Genomic DNA, 27,148 nt, shown 5'->3' with positions numbered 1-27,148 from the left:
GGTTCCTTCTCTGATACTGTGCCTTGGGAAGGGTTACCTTTGCCTTAGCCTGGAGGAGACTGCCTTATTCACCAGCTTACTGGAAGAAAAACGCAGATTTATGGGTTTAGTGATGAGTGTAAAAAAACAAAAACAAAAAAACCCAACCCTAAAAAACCTAAAAAACCTCCTGACTATGCCAGAACTGGGAGAGGTCCTGGGCAGTCCAGGGTGCAGCAATGCTGGGGAAATGCATGTGCTGGTTTGTGACTGGTGCCACGTTCCAGCGGTTCAACACCTCAACCTTTCCTGCAGGAGTCTGAAACCTCAACAAGCCCGGAATATCAAAGTGCAGACAAGTCACCTAGCTAATACAATCTAATAAAATGTCTGACTATTAATTACATGTGTGAGCAGGGTATACGGCCATCTCGACATCAATAAACTAGCCGTGCAAAGTCTGTTTTCTAGCTCAAGTGCTCAAGGGAACAATCCTTGTAGACAAATGATTCATTCACTGGAGTATTTTAGACATGGAAAAAAAGTCTCCCAGCCCATAGCGTATGTTATGCCAGGACTTAAGCCTGCTCTAGATTTATGTCTTGGCAATGACTGCGAACCCCAGCAGCACATGCCCTCGGTTAAATAGCTGTCAGGTACAGGGACGAGGGGGAACTTAACACAATCACCGCAATTTAATGGGTCAGAAGAGACCCTGGGAAAGAAACCTGCAGACAGGTAACAGGTTGTTAGGCAGAGCCCCTCTCTGCCAAGGCGGGGGCTCCTTCCCTCCCCACGGCCCTGGAGGAAGGGGCTGTGCTGCCTGCGGAACCTCAGGGCAGGGCAGGGGCAGCGGGGTGCTGGCTGCAGGCAGGAGCCCGGGGCGAGGCAGCACCTCGGTTTCTCCTTACCCTGTCACTTCGCGGGGACGGCGGCTGGCGGCGAGAGCCTGTACCCGGGAGGGGCTGGGGAGGATCTCCCGCAGGTCCTGGGGGACAGCGTGGCCGGTGGCAAGTAGGATGGAGAGGGGAAGTCAACGTACCTTCACCTGGCCTTACGTCCGGCTTCCCACCATCCTTCCTATCGTTCTTATCGTCAAGGGCATCAGCCAAGTCAAAATCCATAGGATTCCTTGCTAAAAAAAAGCAGGAGGGTTAGCAGTGCTGGCCACAGGCTGCAGAGCTCCGTAATTAATTAATCGAGGAAATGCTCAGCTTTGCCAGGGAGAAGTGCCACTGAAAGAGATGAAGCCCTCAACACAAGCACCTGGTTTCGCTATGCAGCGTCGTGGCAGATCTTCCAAACCCATCCCGTTTCATGCCCCCTGTGGTGAGAAACGTTGTGTTCTTCCCACAGAAAGGGCCCCGCAGCGCAGCTCGAGCGCCAGGCGATCGGATAAATCAAGCTGGACAGGAAAGGCCAGAGCCCCGCAGGCGCTCCCAAGGGCCCCGCCAGCGGCCGTGCCGGGGGCACGCCGGGGGGAAGGAGGCGGCTGCGCCGTGCTGGCGCGCGGGTTGGAGCAGCCGGCGGCTCCGTTGCTCCGTGGTATTTTTCTCTGTGACCCGCCCAGCCGGTGCCCTGAGCACCCGGCTCTGACAGAGCAGCTACTGCCTTCGCCAAACGGCAGCTGAGGCCGTGGCACGGCGCCCACCTCAGCCCTCCCGCCAGCGTGGACCTTAGTTCGTTCCAATCCAAAACTGGTGCGGTGCTTTGTTTTGTTTTGTTTTGTTTTTTTAAAGCCTGGGAGAACCAAAACTGCCTGAGCAGGCAGCGAAGCGCCGGCTGACAGGGCGCCCTGAGCGTGTGGAACGGGTGTGCCGGTGGAGCGCGGCACGGCTGTGCTGCGTGGTGCGGTGCTGCACCGTGCTGTGCCGGGGAGGACAGCAAGACCACAGCCTTAAAACAGGCAGAGGAATGCAAAATGGTCCAGGAGCCAGGGAGCCACCCGGGGAAGTGCAGGGTAATGCCACAATACCCTGTCCACCATGTGCTTTTCTATTTTTTTTTTCCCCTGGGTGTCTCATGTGAACAAACAAACAGAGGCTGGAAATACCGGGGCGAGGGGCAGCACCGTCGCCAAGGCACATCCCAAAGCCTCTGCCTGCGCCGGCAGCGGAGCCGGGGCAAAGTCGCAGGAGCTCACCCTCACCTGGGTTATGCTTCGGGGGGGCCCTCGTAGTTTTTGGCTGCTTGGTCGTGGTGGTGCGGATGACATCCCAAAAGCTGTTGTCTGAAGGGAGGGGGGGAAAAAAAAGAGACCAAAACGACGTTGCCCTCTCAAATGTGCATTCAGAGGAGCGCTGGGAGGGGAACCCTATCCCCGCAGGGAAACTGGGGCGGTTGGGTCTCGCCAGAGCCTCAGCCGCCCCTGCCCCTGGCAGCCCCCGCTCATCCGTGCCCTGGGGACACCCAAGCCACCAGTGAGGGTGGTGGGTGCCTTCGCGGGACTCCCCGGTGCCAGGGCACGTGTCAGCAGGGCTTGAATTTGAGAAGGGGACAAGCAGGGCCGCCAGGAAAATCCCCCCAACCGTGCTGCCGGCGGGACAGCAGCTCAGGGGCCACCCCGCGGGCAGCCCCGTGCCACCCCCGCCGGATACCTGTGGCACGCAGGAGCAGGACCAGGCACTGCTGAAACGACAGTTAAGGATGCGCTGCTTCGGCGATGACGCCCCCCCACCTAACAGCAGCTAACGGCTCCATTTGTGGGGACGGTGCGTGGCTTTTGGCACGCACCCCCCACGTGGCAGCTCTGCGGGCGCTGTGCAAGTGACCTTGCACCATTGCGTCGGCGTGGGGCTGAGGAGGGCGTCCAGCTGCTCCACTGCTCGATCGCAAGCGTACTGCAGAGCCTTCAGATCAGCCTGGCTGTTGTTTAACCCTCCCCATCCGAGCCCCGGCTGCCGCCAGCTCCCGGCCTGAGCGACCCCAAAATAATGCGTTTCGGTGGGAGACCTGCTGGTGTCCTGCAGCATCTCCCGAGAGGTGGAGGCTGCAGATGAGAAAGTATTGCAGGGATCGAGCCAGGGGCTGGGACCCGCTCTGCTCCCTGCATGGCCACACACGAGGGACCCTGGGCCAAGTGGAGGATGCACCAAAGATGGGGCCAGGGAATGGGAACCCACCGCGGGAGCCCCTCGGTGCCATCACTCATCCAAAAAGCACTCCCTGGGGAAGAAGAAACTTGCCGAGACAAAGCCTCGGCCTCGGCACGCATCCATTTCCCAGGGAGAGCTTATTGGATCAAAGGGACTCTTGTTCGGGCTGCGATCCAAACGAGGAAGCCCTGCGTGTGCTTCAGGCACTTGACTTTTCTTGTCCCTAGGAAGGACCACGGTGGCCAAGGAGCTGGACAGATGGATTTGCTTAAATTTGTGCAGAGATCGTCATGCAGGGGTGAGCAGGTTCAGTTCCAACTGCTTCCCTGCTGCAGTTTATTTCAGGCTCCTCTGGCAGGGTTGAGCAACCCTCAGCTCTTGTGACCACGCTATATTTAAGTAGGTATGTTTGGCCAGAACTGAGCCAGAGGAGCTGCTGCTGATGAACCTCGGGCAAATTTAAAGGAGCTTCCTCAACCGGGGCAGGCACTGTGGAGCGGGCCAGCCAGGACATCTGATGGGCACAAAGTGTTGAAGAGACGTTTTTCCCTGGATGAGGAAATGTCACCAGGCTGGGCCTTTCTGTGGAGGTTGGGGATATCTTGGAGAAAAAAAAGGAAGGAAAATATCCTCTGGAATCCCTCCTGGAAGGATGGCAGTTGCCATGCAGCCAGAAGCAAAGGCTCTTATGTAGCTGAGCAGTGATTTGTGTCTTTTCCATTAGGTTACTGCAAAGTGCGAAATTCATCCCTGCACATAAATGCTCCAATGCCACTCGCCTTCAGCACAGACAGAAATATCAATATTGCATTCACTTCAGCTGTATGGGAGGTGTGCACAAATGCACACAGGCACCAGCTTCCTTACACCAGAGGGGAAAGCAAAGAGGAGGAAAAGGGCAGCTCGGGCTCAAGAAGATAAACTAACTGGCTTGTACTTGCTCATGGCAACACCAGAAGCATCTCAGCTTTGTGCCTCTCAAGCACAGCTGCCCTTGCCCTCCCCTTCCATCATCAACCCACTGGTTCCCCTGACACCACCGGAGGTGGTCAGTTCGCTCCCGTGCCTGTTCCATCCCCGCCCCTGCAATACTGGGAATCAGCGAATTTCGCCGCGACGCCCCGATGCTGGTGGGAAGGGTAAGAGAAGACACCGTCAGAGAGCTGGTGGGGACAGACGAAGCTAACACAACCCAACCAGCCGATGCGGGGCAGAAGGACAGGCTTCCTGCCTGTTGCAAGCACAGGGGCGGGGGGCTGCAGCCGGGGACATCTGGGGCTCTCGCGCGGGCAAGCAAAGGTGTCCGCACGAAGTCTCTGCTAAGGCAGCAGCACCCGGCTGCCGGCACGCAGCCCCCGGGCTGGCTCGCGCTGTTCAAACGCCCATGGGAAGCAAACCCCGCAGGCACGAAGGTCTCACCTGCCCCACCTGCCGGCTTTCTGGGTCCCTCGGGAGTGGCTGTGACAAAACAGACGGGGAGGAAAACGTTAGTCATGGGCACCACCGAAAATGTGTCGCTTCTGCTTGGAGAACAAATAGCAAAGATTTCACCACGAGCTTTCCAGCTGACCATCGTTCGTCTGCATTTGTAAACTGGGAGCCCAGAGCCACGAAACCCCCAGGCGCACGGCGCGTGGCCACAGGGAGCGGGACTGCCTGTGCGCGGGGGCAGGATCGGGCCCGGAGCCCTGCAGGGCACAGCTGCGCCTGGGGCCGAACGCTGCCGCCGTGCCGGCCGGCATCCCGGCAAGCAGCAAGCTGTAATAAACTGTCCCGAATTAAGACTCCTGGAGACAGCAGCAAACAGAGCAAGGACAGATACTGTACAGAACAGCATGGAAAACAAGAGTAAGCTGCCAATGTTTTGTTGTCCCCTGCCCGGCCGGTTAGTTAAATGACAGATAATTTCCAGGGCTGCATTATGTATGGCAGGTTCCCTATCAGCTGGAGGAATTTTGGTGACACCCCGATGCTCAGATCCCAGCTCCCAGGGCCACTCCGGGGCTAAAACAAGCTCCAGTCAGCCTTCAGAGGGGTTGATTATTTGTTTTTTTTCACCCCCTGTAAGCCACTATCTATTAATAGCCGCTACCATTAACAAGTATATGAATAAATTATGAGCCAGAGTTGTGGCTGCTCTATTCCCATACATTTCCATTTGCGCCTCGGAATAGCAGAGCGCTTCTACTGGGCTTCATTTCCAGTCTGCCGGTACGGTTTGATGTGACCTGACTCCAGACCCTTCGTTCGCTTTTATTCTGGGGCTGAGGCGATGAAGTCCAGAGCGGGCCGCAGCAGCCGGGGAGGCAGCGGGGACAGCACTGCCTCTTCCCCCCGCTCCCAGCTGGGACTCCGGCCAGGGAAGCGCTGCTTTCCCTCTGCACGAGGTGGCCATTAGGCATTTCTAACACGTCTCTCCACGTACTGTATTAAAGGGCTTGCAAAATCCTAGCTGACATCCCTCGAACCCGGGACCAAGTCTGCTACCCCATGGTCTGCGCCACCCCCCTCCTGCCGAACCCGGCACGCTGCGGGAGGGGCGCACGGAGCACCCTGACGCTTTGTTCCACGTAAACTCCAACGTAACACAGCGCGAGCGTCTGTGTTGTTCGACTATGAAGTAAGAGCTTTCAAGCGCTGTGACAGCCTTCGCTGGAATGCTCGTGGTGTCCGCAGGAGCCCGGCCGGGTGCCGGGGACGCTCACCACGAGCCGCGCGGGGAGGGACGGGCGGTGAGGGACGGGCGGTGAGGGGTCCTGAGCGCTGGCGTTTGCAACTCCGCCGCGGCGTCTCTGTGGCCGCGCAGCAAAGGGGAGCGGGCGGCGTCTCTGGGTGCAGACCGCTCTTGGGCTCGGCCCGTGGCGCTGGGGAGCGGCGTGTGACATGCGCCGGGGAGGGAGGCGAGCCTCCTCCGTCAGCGGCTGCGCTGGCGGTCAGCTTTCTCCTTTGGGTGTGAAATGAGAGCTGCTCCGCTCAGCCTCCCGCTGCCAGCGTGGTGGAAACCCCCCGCCAGCACCCTGACCTTGCCGCTGTTTCTGCCCGGCCCGAGGCTGAGCTCTGCCAGGCACTGCTGTCCCCTCAGCGACACAGCCCAGCCCCAACTTACATAAAAATTGTGTATTTCAAAGCCAAATATTAAATATCAGCATGCAGCAGAAAGGCACCCCCTTCAGGAATGAGTTTCTTTTAACTGACGGGTTATGCTTGAAAAGCTTAAGCTTTTTTTATGCTTAAGTGAAGCAAAGCAAGAAGCCAACGCGCCATTCACTTTCCCTGGGTGCTGCGCTGCAGCGGGACCAGGGAAGGACGCGGTGCTGCCCAGCCCGGCCGGGCTCAGGGGGCTGCCCTCACCGGCTGCAGAAGAGAGCGGTTCACGCGTTAGCTCCCAGGCAAACGGGGCATGTTTGATGGTAGGTGTTACTAACGAATGCAAGGAAGCCAAAAAGATGTGTTCAGTGCTGTCGCTACGTCAAAGCACTGGCGTGCCTGGGCGGTTTGCCGGTGGGAATCAGAAGGCGGAGGGCACAAGGTCAGCAAGCAGCTTCTCCAGGACTATCCCCAGTCCCACCCGTTGGCAAGCCCGGACACTGCATCTCCCTGGGCAGAGATGATGAGGCAGCCGTATCCTCCACCACCCTCCCACCGGCATCAGATCCCAAAGAACAAATCGCACCTATTAATGACTATTTGTTTTCTCCCCTTTAAAAGAATAGATAAATGTGACTTACGTCGCTTGGTGTTGACGTCATACAGGGCATCTTCTAGGCTGAATTCACCTGGGTCGTCCCCATGACCTGGAGACAAAGAATCAGCACCAGTTGTACTCGCTCTGCACAAAGTGAACCGCCTTTAAATACGGTGTGGCTAGACTCGTGTGCTCAAATTGCTTTAGTTTTTAGAGGGCTTTCTGTTTTTTTCCAAGCCTGACCCATCACCAGTGATGAGGAAGACATCAGCCTTCTCTGAATGCTGTGACTGCTAAATTGCAGAGCAGTCATCTCTGGATTTTCCATTTGTCTGCCCTAATGGATGTGGGATAACAACACACGCTATGCTTAAATTTGCCAAGGAGAGCCTACCAATTCACTTCTCAGGCTGCCACTCATCTGTGGCTGTGCTCACGATTATACGTTTGCTAAACACCAGGAAAACACTGGGACAGCGCAGACAAGTTTGGTGAAAAACAAAAAAGCCCTATGCACCTCTTCTTCGCAAGTGCCTTCCAACATCAAAGGCTTCGTATCAAAATGCTGCTGCTGGCTGCCAAGCGCAACTTAGCATTTCAGAGACTGCCTCCATCACTCTCCTTGGTAATGCAAACCAGGACCAAACCCCCATCGCAGGGATACACCTGACAGGCACAGGCAGGGTTTTTGTTAGAGATGCCTCACCACAACTCCAGTCACTTTATAATATCCCGAGGATAACTCAGCACTACGCCGTGTTCTCCTGCGATAGGGCCAGCTAATCCTTCCTTTCTCTGTCTTTTTTTTGCATCACGTTAATTACTGTTGACTTACCCTAGTTCTGAATGTATTTGTCTTGATAAATTCATGCTTTTACATCTCAGAGCATGCTGAGTAATTAATATCCTTTGGGTTTGCTAAGTACTGCCGCACTGCAAGAGAACATTAAAATGGCTTTCCTCTTATTCCTACTGCTAAATGGATTTAGCTATTGCCACCTGAGCTCCAGCGTGCTTCATGAATAAATTTAAAGCTTTACCGACAAGGACAATAACAACAGGAAGGCACCAGTCCACCAGAAAGCAGGTATCAGCATTTCGGTGAAAAACTTCTACTAAGAGTGGTCACTGAGTACTGCAACACCTCCAGCTCCAGTTCCACTTACTCACACATCACATCGCGTTTCATTTGCCGTCTGTGTAAATGTACGCTCCGCAAACCCGAGGGCGATTTGAATGCCGGGTCTATGGCTGGAAGGTTGCTGTAGGCTTCTCTCCCCTCGCAAACCTCTCGGCATTAGGCTGTGCTGCGGGGGTGCGTCTAAGTAATAGATGCCCCAGCCCACGGCTGCATTTCTAACAGAGGTGGAAGACGCCAACGCTTCCCGCGTGGGCCCGGAGGAACGGCCGGCCGCAGGCGATGCCCCGCTGCCGCTGGAGCCCAGTTACCACCGTGTGAAATCCCCGGGGCGCAGCGTGCGGACGAGCCCCTCGCTCAGCACAGCAGCCAGGGCCGGGCTGCACCTGGCACCCGCAGCCTGCCCGCGTGCCACTCCGCTCCCTTGCCAAAGTATTTGCCTCTTGGGCCTTATTGCTGGTGAAATATTGGCACGGTCAGACGGGCGATTTTCTCCTGCCGCGACAGCCTGGACAAAGCCGCAGGGTTATCAAGAGGTCTGTGGGTGCAAAGGAGCGAAGTAAGGAACACGCAAGTCCGTCCACAGCGCCATGAACACACCCACCCAGCTCCCACACCTGGGTGCTGCCAAACCACCAGCACATCCCTACTGAGACCCCACAAGCTCATTACTGCAATCGCCGAATGTCCCAAGCTTGCAATTCCGGTAATTTTATGCAGGCTCCCTTTCCCAGCAGGGCTTTTTCCGCAGCCTTTACTCAATTTTCAGGTGTCATCGGGGCTCTATCATTATAGAAGCTGCAGGATCACAGAATGGTTTGGGTTGGAAGGGACCTTAAAGATCATGTAGTTCCACCCCCGCTGCCATGGGCAGGGACACCTTCCACTAGACCAGGTTGCTCAAAGCCCCGTCCAGCCTGGCCTTGAACACTTCCAGGGATGGGGCAACCCACGCCAGTGCCTCACCACCCTTGTTTCTGTCTTTCTATTTTAAACCATGTTTAAAAACGGGTGGAAGGGGAAACGCGCGGCGCGTCTCCGGCGGGACGAGAAGTGCTACAGACCCGACCAGGGGAAACGTGCCGTCGCTGTGTTCCGTTTCGGTTCCCCTTGCCTCCGCGGCAGGCAGGGCGAGCTGGCAGGAGGGGTATGGCAGCGGCAGCGAGACTCGCACTGGTACGCCAGGAGCCGTCCCTTCCCTCTCCCCCCGCTCCTCCTGCTCGAGTCGGTAAATGTTACGGGCGCTGATTTGGTGCACGCTGAGCCCCGCCGATAGCGCACCCTCCCCGTGCTCCACCTTTGACGTAGGAGACCAAGTCCAAAGTGGGGGGGGCGCGGGTGGCCCCGGGGGGGTGCAGCTCACCCGCTCTTCTGCTGAAGGGCTATGGGGGTCGTGGGGCTGCACGGAGACACCCCCCGGCGGGGCCACAGGCCCTACAGGGAATGCGAGCGCCTCGAAAAACGGGCTCTCCCCCGCCTGGCTTTGGGGGGGTCACCAGACCCGCCGGCTGAGCAGCCCTTACACCTCCCTGGGTTTGGTGATGGCTCCCATGGCACCTCTCCCTGCAGGACGACAGGAGGGTGCAGCTTCCAAAAAGCACCCTCCAGAGAGCCAGCGGGCACGCCAGCGGGTCCGGGGGCGCGAGAGGTGCTCGGGGCCCTCCGTCCTCGCGGGGCTGATGTTTAACAGCAATGGCTAACGTGTCCTGGGCTGCAGCCGCGGCCGGGGGAATCGCCGCCGCGGGGAGAGGCGTGCACGCAGCCCGCGCCAAGGTTAGGAAAAGCGTCGACGCGTTGAATCACCTGGAAAAACCTTCCCTGGGAGCTGCGGCGCTTGGCACTGCCCCTTTCCCGGGGCTCTCCCACCGCTGCCCACGGCAAGCAAGATTCTTTTCCAGGGCAACTTAAACTCAGGAATCCCCTAGGCGTTGGCAAGGAATACCAACAGATCGCCAGTTAATTGCAGCTGACAACGTCTTTATTTCATGCAAAGGGTGTTATAGAGACGTATTACATCTTTTATGGATCAATAACTGAGCGCTGCCATGGAAGGCATGCAAACTTGCCGGCTCGCTCCGACACACACGAGCTGAACGCTCTCCTCCTCCTCCTCCTATTCAGTTATTAAGCAGTAACAAACGCGGCACTTCACAGCCAGACGCTTAAAACCCAACCAGCCCTCGGTACGCACATTTACCTTGCAAATGCAGTTTTTCGGGAGGCAGCGCCGCTGCTCCCTGCACTGTCTCATGCAAATCCTGCTGCTCCCGGGGCCCTGGCCAGGAGCGTGTCTCCCAGGCTCCCAAAGCCCATCCTCCAATGGGAACCCAGGCACAGCACAGACTGTCTTTATGTTAGGGGTTTACATTCTCCAGCAGAAGCTGAGGCACATTCCTACGTACCGGAGCTCACGAGCAGCCCACTGCCGGGTTGCGGAGGTGTTTGTGACGCAGGCTCAGCGGCCGAGGTCCTGCACACGCCGACGTCTCACCTCCCCTGTAGGACGTACCCACGCTGCCTGCAAGCTGGTGCAGGGCTGGGACACCACCAACACGCAAAACCATCCTCCGCTGGGCGCTCGGCAGCAGCATGGGATCTTGACCGGGGTTGGCAACTAGACCAGTTTGGGGTTTTTTCCCCCCGCCCTTGCACTCAGAAGAACTCCTGTCTCTGGCTGCTGGGAGCAAACGCATATCCCCAGCGGCAGCCGCGAGGTGATTCAAGCCCTGCGTGCCTGCTGGCCAAGGGCACCGGAGCACCTGCAGGACTGCAGGTCTGTGGCGGGGCAGGAAACTGGCAAATGAGATGTGTTTTCTGTATTTTTCTTTACTATGACAACCAAAAGAAAACAAGCTGGGACATGTCGTGCTACCTAATACGATTCCCCAATGCCAGAGTGGGGATGTGGGGGGACCCCAAGGCTGTGCCGGGGGGAGGCTGTAAAACAGAGGGGAGAGGTATGGCCGAGCCGGCGCCGCAGGCTCCCCCGCCTCTCGCCGAGTCCCCTCGCCTCGCCGGGGGGACTTTTAATCAGAGCTAGCTGCTCTTTGAAGGTAGAGGGGTTTTGTGCCTTAATGTATTCTCTCCTCATTATTTGCTGTAGCAGGCAGCTCAAACGCGCAATTGTACTCGTCAGCTTTTTAGTTTTTACAATTATATATATATTCTAATTAAGCCCCACTGTTTGACAAAGCTTGAATTACAGTATCATAATTCACACCAGTATATTGCTAGGCCGTCTGCAGCACTCGGAGTGAGGTGTATTCCATTTTTAGCGCCAGCCCACGGATCTCTTTGTGCAATATATATGTGTTTAGCTTCCCTGGGAATTGAGAGCCCATGACGGTACGAGATTGACAGCCCGGGAGATTACGGGAGAATGCAAAGCAGGTACAAGGGCAGCGGAAAGTAATTCAAACTGCCTGACTCTTATGCATCTACCTCAGCAGTGACGCGGCAGGCGGCGGGTGGGTGAGGAGGAGGAAAGCGTGCCCAGGTAACCGAAAGCAGCAGGGTGTCCCCAGTGACCAGCCTCGTCTTTCTGGCCCTGAGTTACGGTGTCAGCACGCGCAGGCGGTTCCCTGTGCATGGCACCGGACCGCATCCTCGCCCTGGTGTCTCCCACTGCCTCAACAAAGATACAGCCCCAAAGGTCTGCAGGGAGCAAAACGGCTGCTCCTCTGCGGGTGCAGGTCTGCTCTGCAGCAGCCGGGGTGCCTCCAGCAGCACCGGGGGTCCCTGGGGACCTCTCGGGGAGCAGGCGATGGCACCACGCTGCCAGCCAGAGCAGTGATCCTGGTCAGACCGGAGCTTCAGACTCGCTGCAGCTCGCTGCCACCACTGCCTGGGTGCCGGCCCCAGCCGCCTGCCAAGCATGTGGCAAGTTTACTTGCAAGTGCCAAGTTGCTTGCAAATCTTGAATTCTTGCTGACTACTAAGACCAAAGCACAGTCCCTACACGCATAGGAAGAGCAGAGCTCCTCGGAGCTGGGGCGTTGCGGATGGTCTCCAGGAGCAGCGCTGGCGGGCCAGGCGGGTAAGGACAGCCTCGGCGCACTGCACTTCTCTCCAGAGACAGCCCAGGCAGTCTCCTGCCCTGAGACCTCCTGATGTTGTCTCTGTCTTGAGACTCTGAACTGAGGAAGTCAAGGAACTGAGGAAGCCGCTGCCAAGGAAGACAGACTGCCCAGGGACGTGCCCCTGCAGAAACATGCCTGCGGCAGCCCCGGGGGCGAGGGGAAGCAGGGCTCTGCCGGGAAGCGACCTGGGGGAGAAACTCAGCCCCCTGCGCCCGCCGTGGCAGTGGCACCGATGGCTGATGCCGGGGGCGCATCGCCCCGATCCAGGGCACGGCCAGGCGAGAGCAGTGGGACGCAGCCCCAGCCGGGAATAGCCCCTGCTGCTTGCGGGGCACGAGGCAGCGCTGCCATCCCTGTTCTCCATTCCCAGCGAAACATTTTGATTTCCAAAAGCACTAATCAAAATCACCCTTGATTATGGCAAAAACAACCTCTGCTGAATTTAGGGTTTTTTATGCAATTAACAAGGGTATATGGTAATTCCAAGCAATCTTGCTCTTGAGATTAAAGGAAAGCCTGCCAGGAAGCACATGAATAAAGCTTTAAGATGAAAATTTGCATAATGAAGACTTTCTCTTTGTGGAAGGACTAATGGTGGTTATGTTTGAAACCTATTAATGGAAATGCCTAAAAGCCTCCGCTAAAGTCAGCGTGTTGTTGCCGAGCCACCGTGACCGGCGCAGGCTCGGTCGCCCCCGCTGCCCTTGGCGCTGCCGGCGCTGCCTGCTCCCCGCCGGGAGCGTCAGGCCCACAACACCCCCGGTTCTGCCCTCTCCTTGGGCCGCCCGAGCGGCGCTGCAGACGCCGGATGGGGCAGGATGGGCAGCGCACGAGCAGCGCTGTCTGCAGCGCAGGGCAAGGCATCTGGTGTGGGTTTTTAAGCCACAGGAGAATTCTGCGTTTCCATGCGCTCGGGCAGCCAGACGAGAAGCAGATGTCTGCTGCAATTTGATTTCAAGGCTTACTAGGAATAATTTAAATTATTTGGTGGCAGCACCCATATGCTTGGCACCCTGCAAGAATGCTGGAGGTGGTGAGGAAAATGCGACCCGCAAAACCAGCCTGCATCTGGTGGGCTCCAGGCTCCTCAGCAGACACCATTAGCACCACGACGTGGGGCCCAGCCGGAAAGGCTGCCGTCCCGGTGCGCGGAAGGCAAGCCCTTGCTGGGAGCTGCCCCGCCGGGCACTGACGGGACAGTGGTGCCCGTCCACCCTGCGCCATGCCAAGGGCTGCCCGAAGGTCCCAAAGCATCTTCCCCTCCCTCCCCGGGTGGAAGGACAGACCTCCAGGTTGCTCCCAAAGCACCCAAAGAAGCAGCATCGCCCTGCACACCCCACCATGTCCCACAGCCGCCGGGAGCAGCCGGCGCAGCTGCCGGCAAGTCACCCTGCAGAGACCAGACAAAAAACACATCGGGGAGGAGTTTCTCATCTGCTGCCATCTCGTGCAGCCTTTCTCACTCCTCCGCAGCAAGATTTAAAACCCCAGAGGGAAGCACCCTCGCCTCCTCTTTCCCAACAGCCACATCTGGTAACCGGCTCGCAGGGAGCCCGCGGTATTCACCAGGCACACCCGCTGGAGGCGGCCAGGAAACCTCGAAAGCCGAGGGCTCAGGACAGGTGCCGGCCTCTTCCTCCTGCATTCTGGCACGTGAGAAGAGCCCTGCTCCAGACCTGTCTGCAGGAGGAGGAGCTTTGCCACCAGGCTGCTCTTCCCCCAGCGCTGTCCTTGGAGCAATGGCAGCTCCCACCACCAAACCCACCAGCCTGCACCACCACGCAGCCTCCACATCAAATCCACCAGCCTCCATTGCCAAACCCACCCAGCCTCCACGATCACCCTGCCGGCTCCCAAAGGGGCAGAAAGCACCCTCATATCCAGAGTGTTTCTTCACACTAAAGTCTTGTCCCAACTTTCTCCTTCTTCCCAACGTTTCTCTTTTACCCGCTCTCAGTCTCACTGACTCAAACCAGTGGGAATTACTGTATTTCCACATTTTATTAAAAAAATGAGATGAGAAAGGCTATTAGCAGAGTGGCTCGGTTGACTCCGCTTTTCAAACCAGCTTGGAGGCTGCAGGAGCGTGGCAAAAGCGGTCTTTCTCCACACACTTGGGGACTGAGACTGTCGGAGGGAATCGGAGCATCTCCCTGCGTTTGACGGCTCCGCCAGTGTCGGGGTCGCCCGTCGCCGTGTTAAAGCTGCCAGCGGGCGGCGGCTGCCGGCACCAGCTGGCCCCGGGACCAGGGGGGCTCCGCTAGAGATGGCCTAATCCTGGGGGTGACGTACCGAGCACCCGTGGGCAGCATCTGTTTCGGGGGGGGGTGCCCAGCGCAAGGTGGGGGCGGTGGGGAGCGAGGGGTCCGCACCACATGTCATGTTGCATCGGCCGCTGCAACGTGACAGAAGTTGGTGTAAAGCAGCGAGGCCGTGGAGGAGCCCTGGTGCCGGGGGACCGTCCTGTCCCTGCAGGCTGGCAGGCTTGCGGCACGGCAAAGGGCACTCGCGTGTCCTTTGCTGCAATTCCCACCTCACTCTTTGGGGACGACCCCAAGGAGGGGAGTACGGCTGCGCAGCGCCATGAAGCACATCACCCCCAGCGGCGAGACCGCCGAGGGTTTGATCTGCTGAAGTCTGGGCCCTGGGAGGCTGCAAAGCCTCAGGCTGGGCTGGAGCCCTCAGCTCCGCAGGAGACCAGCAGCTCCTCAGCCGGCTCATGCACCCCAGGCTCCCCAAAAGCACCAGCCAGAGCCAGACGCCCCACCACAGACGGAAGAACACCTCCATGTGCCGGCAGCGACCCTCAGCAGCTTGGAGTGAAAAGCCCGGTCAAGGGCAGCACTACCGGACCTAGGAAGGGCTTCGCACCGGGGCTTCCCGTGGGATGCCTTGGACCCGCAGCTGCTCACTGGGTCTGACCCATCTCTGGCTCCACAGCAGCATCCTCTCTCAGACCCCACATGAAACAAACATTTCACCAGGTCTTCTCCCACTCCAGCATGGTCAGAACGCAGGTAGCCCCGTTCCAGCAATACAGCCAATCAAAATGGTTTTCTTCAGTATTAGCACTCCAAGCTTTCAAGGTTTCCAAGGCTCTCTGACATCTCCGCTCATAGAGCAGGTGATATTTCCTAAGCAACTTTAATAAGATAATAGTTCTTTGAGGGTTGTGTCAAAGAGGTCGTTGCTGCAGCATTGCCAAAACCTGCTTTCAATTAGTCCCAGATCAATCGCATTGGGAGCAAAAGGCAGGAAGTTTTGAGCACAAGCATTTAAGTATCCCCTTTCTGGGGAGTGCCTGAGCCCAGCTGTACCCAGGATGGATGATGCCCAGCTTCCCGGGCCTGGGCTGGGTACAGGGATGTTGTGGCCAGGGGCTGGCGAGGGCAGGGAGAGCTCAGCCTGTCCCAGCCCTCCCAGGAGTTCTGCGGCTAAGCCTATAAAGCAAATCTCTGACCCTCACTGAGAAAATGGCCCAGGTGAGCCTCAACAATTCAAAGGTGCATCTGATGGGAAAAGGAGCAGTTTCTTCTCTTCACACTTTTGCTGTTTGTTTGGTTTGGGTTTTTTTTAAAGAACAACAATTTATTATACCTAATGGGGGAAAGGATGTGCATGAAAATTTTTTTTTTTTATTCCCAGAACTCAGCCACTTTGCAAGTGGCAGAGGGGAAGTTAGCACTGACCCCACTGCACAGGTTAGGGAAGGGTTAAAGGTGACTTTCTCAGGTCATGGAAGAACCGAGTGTGTCATGCAGGACTTGAGTTTGACCGCTCCAGATGTAGTGTGCGGGGGTCTGCTGGAGCACTGCCTTATTGCTCCCACAGCAAGGGAAGGGGAGACGTGGCAGTGCCGTGACCCCGCTCCCAAGCGGGCACGGCCTGGTTTGCCCGCAGAGGAGGCCAGACGGCCACAGCCCGGTGCAGGGATGCTGAGAGCCAGCCCTGCCAGAGAAATGCAGGCCGGCAGCAGGATCTAAGCTGAAACCACTTTGGGGACAGCCTTGGCATGACCTGTGTCCAGGTGTGCTGCCCATGGCCTTCACCGGGCGTAGGGGAGGAAACACGGACCCCAACTCACTCGGTTTGTGATCCCTGGTGAAGGTCAGAAAACACCGCAAGTTCCTTTTCCCCCCTATGACTGTAGGTGCAGGGATGAAAATGGGGGTGCTTTAATATTTTCCTGCAAGCTGTCCACCCAGAAACATTACAAGGTGGGTTCACGTTAGCCACCTGATTTCTGATCATGCGTTAAGTAACGACTATGAATTTGCCTAGGGCCAAAGACGCCTGTTCATCAACCAGACAACGAACTGTGGCATAAAAGCATTTTTTTCACAACCCAGCGCAGAACAACTGATGACAAAGCCAGCGATGCAGGAGCCCAAAGAAAACCGAAGCAGGAGATTAAATGCTTATCACCTGATTCCCAATGGAAAGAGATTGCTCTCATCAGATAACGATCAAGAGAAGATGCTGTAGTTAAAAGTAGGTAAATAGGGAATTACATGGTTAAAATGCTGGTTCATCACTCCGGATGTGCTGCTCCTGTCGTACTGTGCTATTTAAAATTGGAAGCGGAGCGGTAGCGGTAACGAAGACGCGGGCGATGCTGATGGAGGGAGCGAGGCCCTGGCAGGGTGGGGGTTACAGCCCTCCCCTCTGGCTGAAGGCATGTGCCTGCCCCTGCGGCGCAGGGCTCCCGCCCGGCCGCTGCTGCGGCGCCCGCAGCTGCCTGCCCGCCCCTCCACGGCACCTCATCGTGCAAATGTCGGGTGTTCGGACGGGGCAGGGAGCCCTTTAGGATCTCAGCTGTTTTAGGATCCAGCCTCCCTTGCACGCTCCACGCATCAGGTGCACTGGGACGCACAGCACTTGCCCTCCCGCGCCCCTCAGCTTTGGGGGAGGCGGCTCCACTGCTCCCCAGAGCATCGCAGACCCAGGGGAAGGTGCTTCCAGCATGGAGAGACAACAGGGTGGGGGGCTGCAAAAATAGGATGCTGCAGCAGAGACCTGCTGGAGGTCATTTTGAGGAATGGGCAGTGATTTTTTTTTTTCCATTTTTTTTTTTAACCACTGGCTGTGGCCAGCTGGGCCAGGCCACCCCACCCAGCCCGGCAGCTGCAAGAACACCCCTCTTGGCTGGCCCATGGCAAGGGCAGCTGCTGGTCGAGCCAGCGGCAAGAAGCCGTGCCACATCCCTCAGCCTTTTGCACCGACTGGTCTTCAACAAGGTGGGTTTGGCTCGTCCTTCCTTTCACAGAGGAGTTTGGAGAAGCGCCCCGGGGTGTGCACCCCCTCCCGTGTCCAGCACAGGCTGCGTCTGCAACTGGGGAGGTGAAGCCAGCTTCAGGCAGAGCCTGCCGCCCGCACCCGGCGGGCGAGACCCGCCGCGTTCCCATTGCCGCCCAACGCGCTGCCGGGAGGCAAGCGCAGAGCCCTCTTACCAGGTGGGAAAGGTCTGCTGAAATACTTCTGCCGGGGAAAAAAGTGTTTCTGTTAAGCCAATGACAACTTATCAGGACAAATTTTGAAAGTTTTTGTTACAGGATTTCACAGGGTTTTTTTCAAATTATTTCATGACTATAATTTAAAAGTCATGAAAGACAGCTCTTTAATCATGAGAGAAAACACTTCTGTAGATGGAGGTGCAACAGCTACCTGGTTTTGCTTCCCATCACCAGGGGAACAGGTGCCTTATAACCAGAGCACTTTTTGCTATTGATGTGGCATTAAATAATTTTAAACATAAAACTAGGAGCTCACTGAGTGCCAAGAGAAGTCCCCCAACAGGTCTCTCGCTGTCTCTAACCCTACTTGTGGGGGAAATGGCACCAACATTTACACAGCCAATGGTTTGTAAACTGTTACTTTAATTCAAGTGTTACGGTTCTGAGATTTCCCCTGCAAATGTATCTACATCATTCACTCAGGTAAGGCCATCATTACAAAGGAGAAAGAAGGAATATACCTTTTTTTCAAACATATGCTACAACCTCACTGGAAAATGCTTCATTTTCTGCACGAGGCCAAAGACGTGTATGGGAATCTGTGTGCATTTTTAAAAACACACGTGGGCTCAAAGCTTAGTGCTGTCCTATGGATTTTTGGAAATAACAAATTCTGGTCTCCTGGCAATAATTACCCACAAACCGCATGGCATCTCTGACAGTGCGTGAGACAGCCTGTCACCAGCAGTGGTAGCTGATGCCCGGCGAGCAGGGCCAGGCTGCGCAGCCGCCCCAGCTGAAGCCCCGGGGTTAGAAACGCGCCCGTTTCTGGGTCAGAACGCAGGGCTTTGCCTGGGGGCGAGTGGATGCTCAGGGCAGGCTTGCACGGCCAGAAGCATCGCCCTGGATGCTTCAGCTTTGGGGGGCTGCAACACCATCAGCCTGGTGTTGTGTTGGCATCAGGCTGCATGGGGATTTCTCTGGCCAAAAGAACTTCCAGGGTGGGAAAACGTGCTGGGAAGGGGGGAAGCTTCACCAATTCTTCGTCTTTCTACCTCTTCACGGCACGAGAGCGTACCCTGGGGTATGGTTAGGCTCTGTAGTGGAAATGATGCAAATCTCCGAGAGGAATGCTATGTACTGGATGGCAGGCTGGGACCTGGGGAGGTTTTTGCTCCAAATGAGGTAGATGGCGACTGACATTAGCTTCGCTCAGATCATATTATCTGGAAAGACCAAAGTCCTGCAGTAGCAGGGACACCTGAATGGAGGTGGCTGGTCAGCACGGAGACACATCCTCCACCAAGTTCTTACTTTCATCCCACACAGGTCACATAGAGGTCTGACATAGAGAATTTTCTCTAAGCTCCTACCCCTAAAAGCACACGTTTGTCAGCAGACATTTGTCAGCAGACAATGCTTTATGGTCACAGATTAATGTGCTGACCAAAATTTTATTACCTACCTAACGTCCCTTCTGCAGCACAAGCACCTCCTTTGTCACTCACAGCTGGGGCTGGAATCCTCTTCTGCTTGTTTAACTTTTGCTTTCCACTCTGCTGGAGCCTGCACTGCAGTCACCCTCAAACACCCCACCAGGAGCGCGTCCGTCTGAATTGGGATTTCAGTAAGGTTCTTCCAACTTTGACAAGTTCTTTCTATTTACATTTCTTTGGGCGTGGGCATGGCGAGCATTTCAAAGGGTAAGCAAAATGCTGAGCAATTCTCTTTTCCCAGCACCTTGTTTGCTAGGGACAGCCCCGCACCAGCCTGCGGAGCCTTCCAACAGCAGAACCAATGCTGTTTGCAGCATCCCTTCTCCCTGAGCTGCCACCTCCAAAATCTTGCCAATGCCTCCAGTTTTGCTTTCTTTGGCTTTTCTACACGTATATGCCGTGCCAGCACTGAAGCCCTGCAGCAGACCTGGCCCATTCCTTCCTTGAAGATGCTGCTCATGTGGTTGGGTATCTCAACTGATGCACTCAGCATCAGCGTTCTGCCTATGGCCCCAGTACTCCGACCACAGTAATTTTCTGTATTTCCTAGACAAGGTTAGAAAGCAATGAAAAAGGATTTTGGAGTGACTACAAGACAGTTTTGTAAATATGCATTAGCATTACCTTTATGCACATCGCACCAGTAGGCTGAGCTTTCAGAAGATCAAAACCAAACCTGACCCTCTGTGGCTCCACTGAAATGCCTGCAAGTGTACAGAAAGCGTTTGCCTCTTGCTTTGCAAGGGCTAATGGGCTTGTGTTTAGGCTCTCTGTTTTCTTCTCTAAAGCGCCATTCACTCAGCAAACGAGCTCTTATGCTCGCATCCCAAATCACAGCTAGTGACTCCAGCATCTGGATCCCCAACTTTGAAATTTCCTTTGAAAAAAAAAGTCCTTTCATGTCCTGTGTTTTGATATCCCACGTTCATCTTCTCCTGTTTTCCTCTATTCAAGTTCTTCCACCAATTGTGGATTATATCAATCAGATTACAAAGGAATTACTGCAAAGTTCTTGTCTTTGCCAGTAGTGTTATGTAGTTTATTAAACACATGTTTTGTTATTAGGCTGGCTTCAGAAGCATCGTCTAATAAAACCCCCATTTCTCCTTTGGTTAATTGTAAAGTCAAGGCCTTAAACCTCCAGGAGCTATTTTTCCAAGGAGAAACAAATTTGGTTTTAAACTGAGCAGTCCTAAAAGTTTATTCTAGTCAACACTGGAGATCAATAGACTCTTCTGTTTTATGTGCTTTAAGGGCTGAAACGGTTGCAACAGATGTAAGGAAAAAATTACATTTTTGTAGAGGAAAAAACCCCAAGAGTTAAATGGCCATTTCTGAGCATATCACTAGGTTAGCAGAAGAAAAAGTTCCAACATACAAGCAGAAGTATGGAAACTAATTATTTCCAAAGCTATGTACATAAATATCTGGGCATGGCACACTTAATGCATATTTGTTCAAAGATCAGAGATAATTTGTAAGAAAAACAATTTAGCTTCTCCCACATTGTCATATGTGCTAAAAACACTATCAAAGTAAAAATTATTCTTTAAATGTATTACTTTGACTCGCTGCTGATACCTAGTAATTATAAATTTAATAACATAATGTATTATAACAAAGATTTTTAGCGCAGGTAAATGCCTTACACAACACTGCTATCTCCTGCAGTTTCGACAGCAATGGCAAACCGAGGCTTTTTCTTCCACTCCAAATAATTCCTCCCTCCAACCCTCCAGACACAACCATGGTGAGCGACCCTGGCAAGCGATGGGCGCAGAGCCGGCGGGTCACCTGGCGCCGGCACCCGCTTTTCTGCCAGCTGCGTCCACACTGTCTGCCGCAAAGCGGAGTGCGGACACCTGGAAAAACATCTGGAAAAAAGCCGGCTCCTTTCTGCTTTCTCTGCGCTCTCAGTTGGGCACCGTTGTGCAGAGACTGTGTAGAGGAGCTGCCTGCAGTGACTGCAGCCATCTGTGCAACAGTTATAAATAGCTAATTATACTGTCTAATATTACTTTCACATTTAAGTAATTATTGTAATTGCTGGTGGGATATTGTAGTCACACTCGAGAGGAGAGGTGATCTGTGAGACGTCGTCTATTAAGACACGGGATGACAACACAAACAGTCGCCCATCACTGCCGCTACTGCAGCTTTGGAGGACGTGCCCAACTATTCTTATCGCTGGTTCGTAAGGAAGTTTTTCTTCAAGCTTTTCTTGCAGAACATAAAGCATAAAATCTGGATGTGCCCCTTCTGCCCGGCCTTTAAGAGGTAACCCTGCGCTCCCTGCAAGAACGCTGACCTCAGATGGCAAATTTGCCATCTTTCCATGAAAACACATCACTGCATTTCTGTACTGGCTTACCACAAGTGTGAGGACAGGCGAGGGGAAAAAAAATTACTGTGGAAAGTTCCTTGTTTGACTGTTTTCCTTACCATTTTGCACAAACATGTGGCTAACCCTGGGTGACTCAAACAAAAATACTTTCTGGAAAAGCTACAGATCTGTGTATTTAAAACATCATGCAATGCCCTAGCACAGGGAACGCTCACTTCTGGCTGCTGCTCTGGCTGCAGCAAAAAGTCTTTGCAGGGCGTTTGGTTTCCCCCACCGCCTCAAAATACTTCAATGTTTCTGCCCCCACGGCACCGTGGGAATACCCCTGAGTTCAGTGGCACTGGGAAACGGATGGGTGCTGCAAGCAATTCCTATTTCCATCATTGCACCCGCGGCCAGACGGGCGGTGAAGGTGGAGGGAGCACGGCAGCTCGGAGGCACGGATGGATGCGACATGGCTGTGTCCAATAGCCCACTGGGCGCTGAAGCACACAGTCACATCTGAAGGGAAAAACAGTGGACCAAAGAGAAACCCAAAACCTACCATATTTTTTCAATTAAAAAGTGGGGGTTTGTTCCTGCTTTACTGGGCTGCCACAGACAAGATGCACATTATTCTTGTGTCAGTGGTGGATCCAGACCTCAGCTGCAGGAATTGGCTAAGCACCAATTTTGTTGTCTAGTTTGCTATCCTTGGTTCTTGGCAATTTGTAAACCTCCAAGCTTGCAAGAGACCGGGCTGTCTGCGACCCACCGTTGGCAGTGCTGTAAAGACCGCTTCAGAACATTGAAGCCAAAAAAGCAAATAGAGGCAATAAAGAAATTTGATTTCTATTGCTGCTGTACTGAGGAGCTGGGGCAGCAAGCCCTGCCTCGGAAACCCAATTCCTTACCAGCACCTGGCATTTTCCTGGGAGCACGGGATGATGGTGCAGAGGCCGCTCTGGTACCCAAAAAAGCCAGTTCAGTGCTCAGGCGGGGAAGGGCTCTCCGAGCCTTCAGCAGAGCACTTGCAAAGCTGCTCCAAAATGTTTGGGAGAGAGACGGAGGGAGGAGCAGGCACCCACCCCATGGGCTGAGAGAGCCACTACCGAACTACCGGAACACCGAGAGAGGAACTTTCACTTTCCACATGGAAAGGCTGAAGCCACACACCAGTACCTTGTCTCTATGCATCTGATGTTGGCAGGGCAGAAGGGGTTGCAAGTGCTAAGCCTGCTTACCTTTATATAGTTATTTCCACAGAGAGACAATTTAAAGCAGCTCATACAGGAGCTGAGCTTAATGTTGTTCAATTACCTGTGAAGCCTCGTGCTGGCTGGAATGATTTATGAACATTTCAGTGAAATTCATTTGGATACAAACTCAGCCAAGGATATTTAAGAGCTGGACCCTCCAGCCCAGCGCTCCAAAATGAAACAGAACAGCATTTTTCTTCACCCACGTTGCAAGCAACGCAGAATGCAAATAGCTTTACTGTTGACTAATCAGATTTTTTTTTTAATTTAATCTAAAATCAGGACTTTATGCACAGTTTCTTAGCTCAGCCTGTCAAACTGATATCCACCAATTAAAAATGTAGCTGCTAGACTGGTGAGCATAAACAACTCTGTACCATGCTGTTATCCTTCCAGATGCACAAGCAGGTAAGTACCTAACGCAAACGGAGACTAATTCCAGGCTGATTCATGGTAAACCTAATCTCTTCCAAAAGCAAAGGCAGCTCACAGCCCTATTCACTCTTCCTTTTGACGCTAATGTCTTCCAACCAACCTGTGTTTGACTGGTGCCTCCTAGCTAATAGCAGATTTTTTTAGAAAAACTTTCCCAAGGCCTTTTACATAATTGCTGTCTATTTTCTCTGTACAACCTTTAAGAGGACTTTTTTCCTATTCAAACAAACAAGCAAACAGCTTTTTAAGAGCACTTTCTTTTTAAAGGAAACAAAGAGTTGTGGTAAGCTCTGCATTGATTTTAACACCCCCTCGCCCCCCCCAAAACCCCATATTTTTTTCCCCTACCTTCTCAGTTACAGTCCAGCTGGGACCAATTTCTGGGTTAGACTATTCTGATCTGCAGAAACAGCAGTGGGACTAAGAAAGAGTGAGAATACAACCAACAGCCCAAGAAATTTGGGTCACACAGAGAATCTACTAATCCAACAGCTCAGTACGCAGAGAACAAAACCAAACTCCTTTCACGATGACTCTGTGACTCCCTCCGTTTCGGATCATCCGAGACACAGGTTGCTCCAGCGCTCTGTACCTGCAGCATCGCACATTCTGTTTAAACATCGCTGTGACATTTTGTCACAGAGAGGCACAGGCTGCATTCGGAGACGCTTTAGTCACCAGTATTGTCATTTAATGGCGGGTTAATGGTATCTGCCAGACACCGGTGCAGGCGCATCCCCAGCCGCCGAGCGGGGGACGCACGGTAAGAGCCCCGGCGTGGGGGCGGGGGGTGCCCGGGGAGCGGCCTTGGCCGGGCCCAGCCCCGGCGCGCAGGCCGGCGTCCCGCCGTCTGCCGCAGTGCCGGGCGCCCTGCGCCGGGTGGGGGCGGGGGATGCAGCCCCCCCAGGGGCGATCCCCGCGCGGTGCCTCCTCCTGGGAGCCCCTGCCAGGGACCCTCCTCGGGGCTGCATCGCCGCGGCCCCGCCACCCCCCCGCGGAAGGCTGCATGCTACCGGGGGGATGCACCCAGCCCGGGACGCCCCCCCCCGCGGCGGTGGAGGAGCGCAGGGGGGGCTGCAACCTCTGCGGGGCTCCCCCTCGGGGGTGCACGTTGCGGGGTGAACCCAGGCGGACGGGGGGGGCGGAGGGTCCCCACCCTGCCTGGGCCGGGCCCGGCGTCGCGATCATGCGCAAACCGCACCGCGCCCCCCGCCGCGCCCCGCGGGACACCCCCCACCCCCGGGCCGCCCCCTCCCGCTGCCGCCCCGCGGTGCCGGCGGCTGGACCGCCCTACCTGCGCCCAGCAGCGCGGCGAGGGCCAAAAGCAGCCCCAGGAGGCGGCGAGCGGCCATGTCGCGGCGGGGCTGAGCGTCTGCCGCGGGCACGGCCGCCTGGCTCCGCCGGGGCGGGGCGGGCGCTCGGCCCCGCCCCCCGCGCGGCACCGCCCCGCGGCAGGGACGGGGCGCGCGCGGGAGGCGGTGGAGCGCGGCGGGAGCTGCGGCCTCGGCGGGGCTGCTGAGCTCCGGCTGCTGCCGCGTGGCACGGCTCCGCGCCCTGCGCGCGCCTCCCCCCCGCGGCGGAAACGCGTCCTCCTGCCGGGCGCGTGCGGTGCGTGCCGCTGGGCTCAGCCCCGTACTTACTGACCGAGGTGGGGAGAATCCGCGCTGCGAACAGCGATGAGGAGATGCGCAGGAGACCTGTGCGGCTGCTTGGGCGGCTGCTGCCCGGCTGCGGTGCGCTGTACCGGCGGGCGGGGCGGGCCCGGCGGACAGGGGCCCCCGGGCCGTGGGAGCCGCGTGTGCTGGCTGAGGGGCCGCCGTGGGGCCGGGATGGGGCGATGGTGCGGGTGCAGGCGCTGGTGCTCTGCCCCGCTCCCGGGCTGGGGCTCCGCAGGAGAGCAGGGGCAGGAGCTGCTGCAGTTTCACCCTTTAGTGCCAGGTTTTTCACGTGGAGGTTACGGAGCCGTAGAAATGTTGGCTGGAAGCGACCTCTGGAGGTCTTTAGCCCAAACGCCCCCTCGGAGCGGGACCCACGGCCAGCAGGTCACATCAGCCATAGCTTTGTCTGGTGGGGAGTTGAAAACCTCCGGGGATGGAGGCTGCCCCACCTCCCTGGGTGCCCTGCGGCAGTGCTGCCCCACTGCCTAGTGAAGGGGATTCTCCTGGGTCCAGTCTGACCCCCACTGACCCTGACCACTTCTTTGGCTGTCACCCCCTGTTGCGTTGCCCGCCCCTGCCAAGAAGAGTTTGGCTCTGTTGTCTTAATAACTGCCCATAAGTAGCCGTAAGCTGTGATTACATCTGCCCTCAGCCGTCTCCTTGCCAAAGCAAACAAGCTGCCCCTTCCTGTGCACCAGGTGCTGGACCCTCTTCTCTACACCTCTTTTAAATGAGGGGAGGGAATTGTTAATAATACAGTAAATATCTTTGTTGATTTTTATAGGTGGTTTCACTACAGAAAAGGGGGTGAGGATGCAGCCTATATTTAGGAGGAATTCCTAAAGCCTTAGTGGGGACTGAAAGCCTGAAGAAGTGTCTGGGTTCTCCTAGTCCCACCCCACCTTACCGCAGCTGGGAGATACTGCTGTCCCTGGCTGCTCCAGCTGAGTGTCGGGACCGCTTTGGGCCCAGACAGCGCTTTTTGTCCTTGGTGGGAACATCACTTGAAAAGATAGTGAGCAAACAGATCACGGAGGAGTTACTGTCCTCTTTAGAACTGCCTGGGGGGAAGGATGTGGTGGGATAGCAGGGGGAGGGATGCTCTATTGCTGATTTTCATCTGTGGTCACACAGAAGATTGCAGGCTCCGCAGCTGCCAGCGCCTTGCCTTCCACAGACCTTCTGGAGCAAATGTCTCTCAAACCCATACCAGAGCAAGTTTCTGTAAGTTGGTGCAGTTCAGCGCGCTCATACCATGCCGTCGGAGTTGCAGACGCTTCTGTACTGGGCAATTCTCTCTGCTGCTGCAGCAACTAAAGGGAGTAACAGGGGTCCCAGATTACAAGGAAGCTAAGCTGGAGAAGGTGCAGTTCAGCTGCTGTGCAAGGCTGTCCGTGCGTTCACAATATTGCTTCTCTTCCTATTTATACAAAGAGAAATTCAGGATTACAGCCCCGTTCCAGTCAAACTAAAGACGACTAGCGGGACAGCGTTTGTACCTTCCCAGTCTGGTTCCCCAATAACCTCTCCATCAGCTATTTGCATTTCAATGGCTTTCCAAGCCTCTGGTAATTGTTGGGGGAGGCGGCGGGTAAAAAGGCTATTATATTAGAGTTAGATCAGCTTTAGCAAGCCTGAAGGCATGAGAGAGCATTGCTGCAGCTGATGCAACCCGTGACAGTATATTGTTTGCCGTTCTGTGTGAGCCTGGGGTGCGCACCAACGCTTGTGAGTTGATTCATAAGTACAAAGAAATGTATGAATGTAGCATTTAATTGGCAGGAAGGCAGCAGCAGTGCTGCGCTCCGAAGCTGGAGGGAAGCGGGGCGGTACGAACCAGGAATTAATGTTGGAACCACTCATCTGGCTAACCCCCGCTCCGACGCCCGAGGGTGCCGTCCCGGGCCGGTCACGGCCAGCCAGAGCTGTGGCGTGGCACAAGTTGTGTCTTTAAGGGAGGCCGAGCCCAAGGCAGCTGGAGAGCCTGGGCACTGGCCAGCAAGTGACTCAGCATCGCCTGACCTGTGCCCAGGAGTCCAGGCTATTCTTGGTCCGGGCTGTGTTTAAGGCAGGCAGCCCAGGCTTAAACGCTTCCAGTTGCTCCGCAGAGGATGTGCCCGTGCCGAGGCTGGAGCCTCGCATATGTTATGTTGTCCAGGAGTGCAGTGCCGTCTTCCCGTTGGATCGCTTTCCTCCAAGCTCGAGGGGGCTATGACCTTTTCATTTTCTTCTCTTGAGCTAGATCAAAGGTGTAATCTTTAAACAGTGGAATAAAGAGTCATTGGAGAAACTTGCAGTGGGAAAATATACTTGCTTCCCATTACGTTTAACAGGTATCATGCCTAAATCTTCTTGCTGCCTTTGAAAATCTGCTCCCTGGGCTTGGCATATTTTTGTCTCTCTGAGCAAAAATATGTTTAAAAGGGAAGGGGAAACACTGATCGGGAAAGGTAATGCTGGGCCAGACAAAAAACTGATTTACAATCTTTTACTTCCTAAATCTATTCAAATAACTTAGCAGTTTCAGAACATGTAATCCATTAGATCT

At 55.3% G+C, this 27,148-nt stretch overlaps 1 protein-coding gene across 1 annotated transcript in view; it reads right to left on the bottom strand.

Moving 5' to 3' along the window:
* Window positions 1–24,316, bottom strand: part of CD99L2 (CD99 molecule like 2) — a 30,372-nt gene extending 6,056 nt beyond the window's left edge. The window contains exons 1-5 of the mRNA XM_082004017.1: window positions 24,237–24,316; window positions 6,803–6,868; window positions 4,494–4,532; window positions 2,129–2,209; window positions 1,022–1,114 (exon numbers count right to left, since the gene is read on the bottom strand). Coding sequence (XP_081860143.1) covers window positions 1,022–1,114; window positions 2,129–2,209; window positions 4,494–4,532; window positions 6,803–6,868; window positions 24,237–24,294 — 337 coding nt within the window. The 5' untranslated portion in view covers window positions 24,295–24,316. The remainder of the gene's footprint in view (window positions 1–1,021; window positions 1,115–2,128; window positions 2,210–4,493; window positions 4,533–6,802; window positions 6,869–24,236) is intronic.
* Between the last annotated feature and the right edge of the window lie 2,832 nt (window positions 24,317–27,148).

This window comes from Phaethon aethereus (assembly GCF_964289735.1).
Source record: "Phaethon aethereus genome assembly, chromosome: 10".
Lineage (NCBI taxonomy): Eukaryota > Metazoa > Chordata > Aves > Phaethontiformes > Phaethontidae > Phaethon > Phaethon aethereus.
The sequence above is the reverse complement of the archived record's forward strand: the minus strand, read 5'-3'. Positions and strand labels throughout refer to the sequence as shown.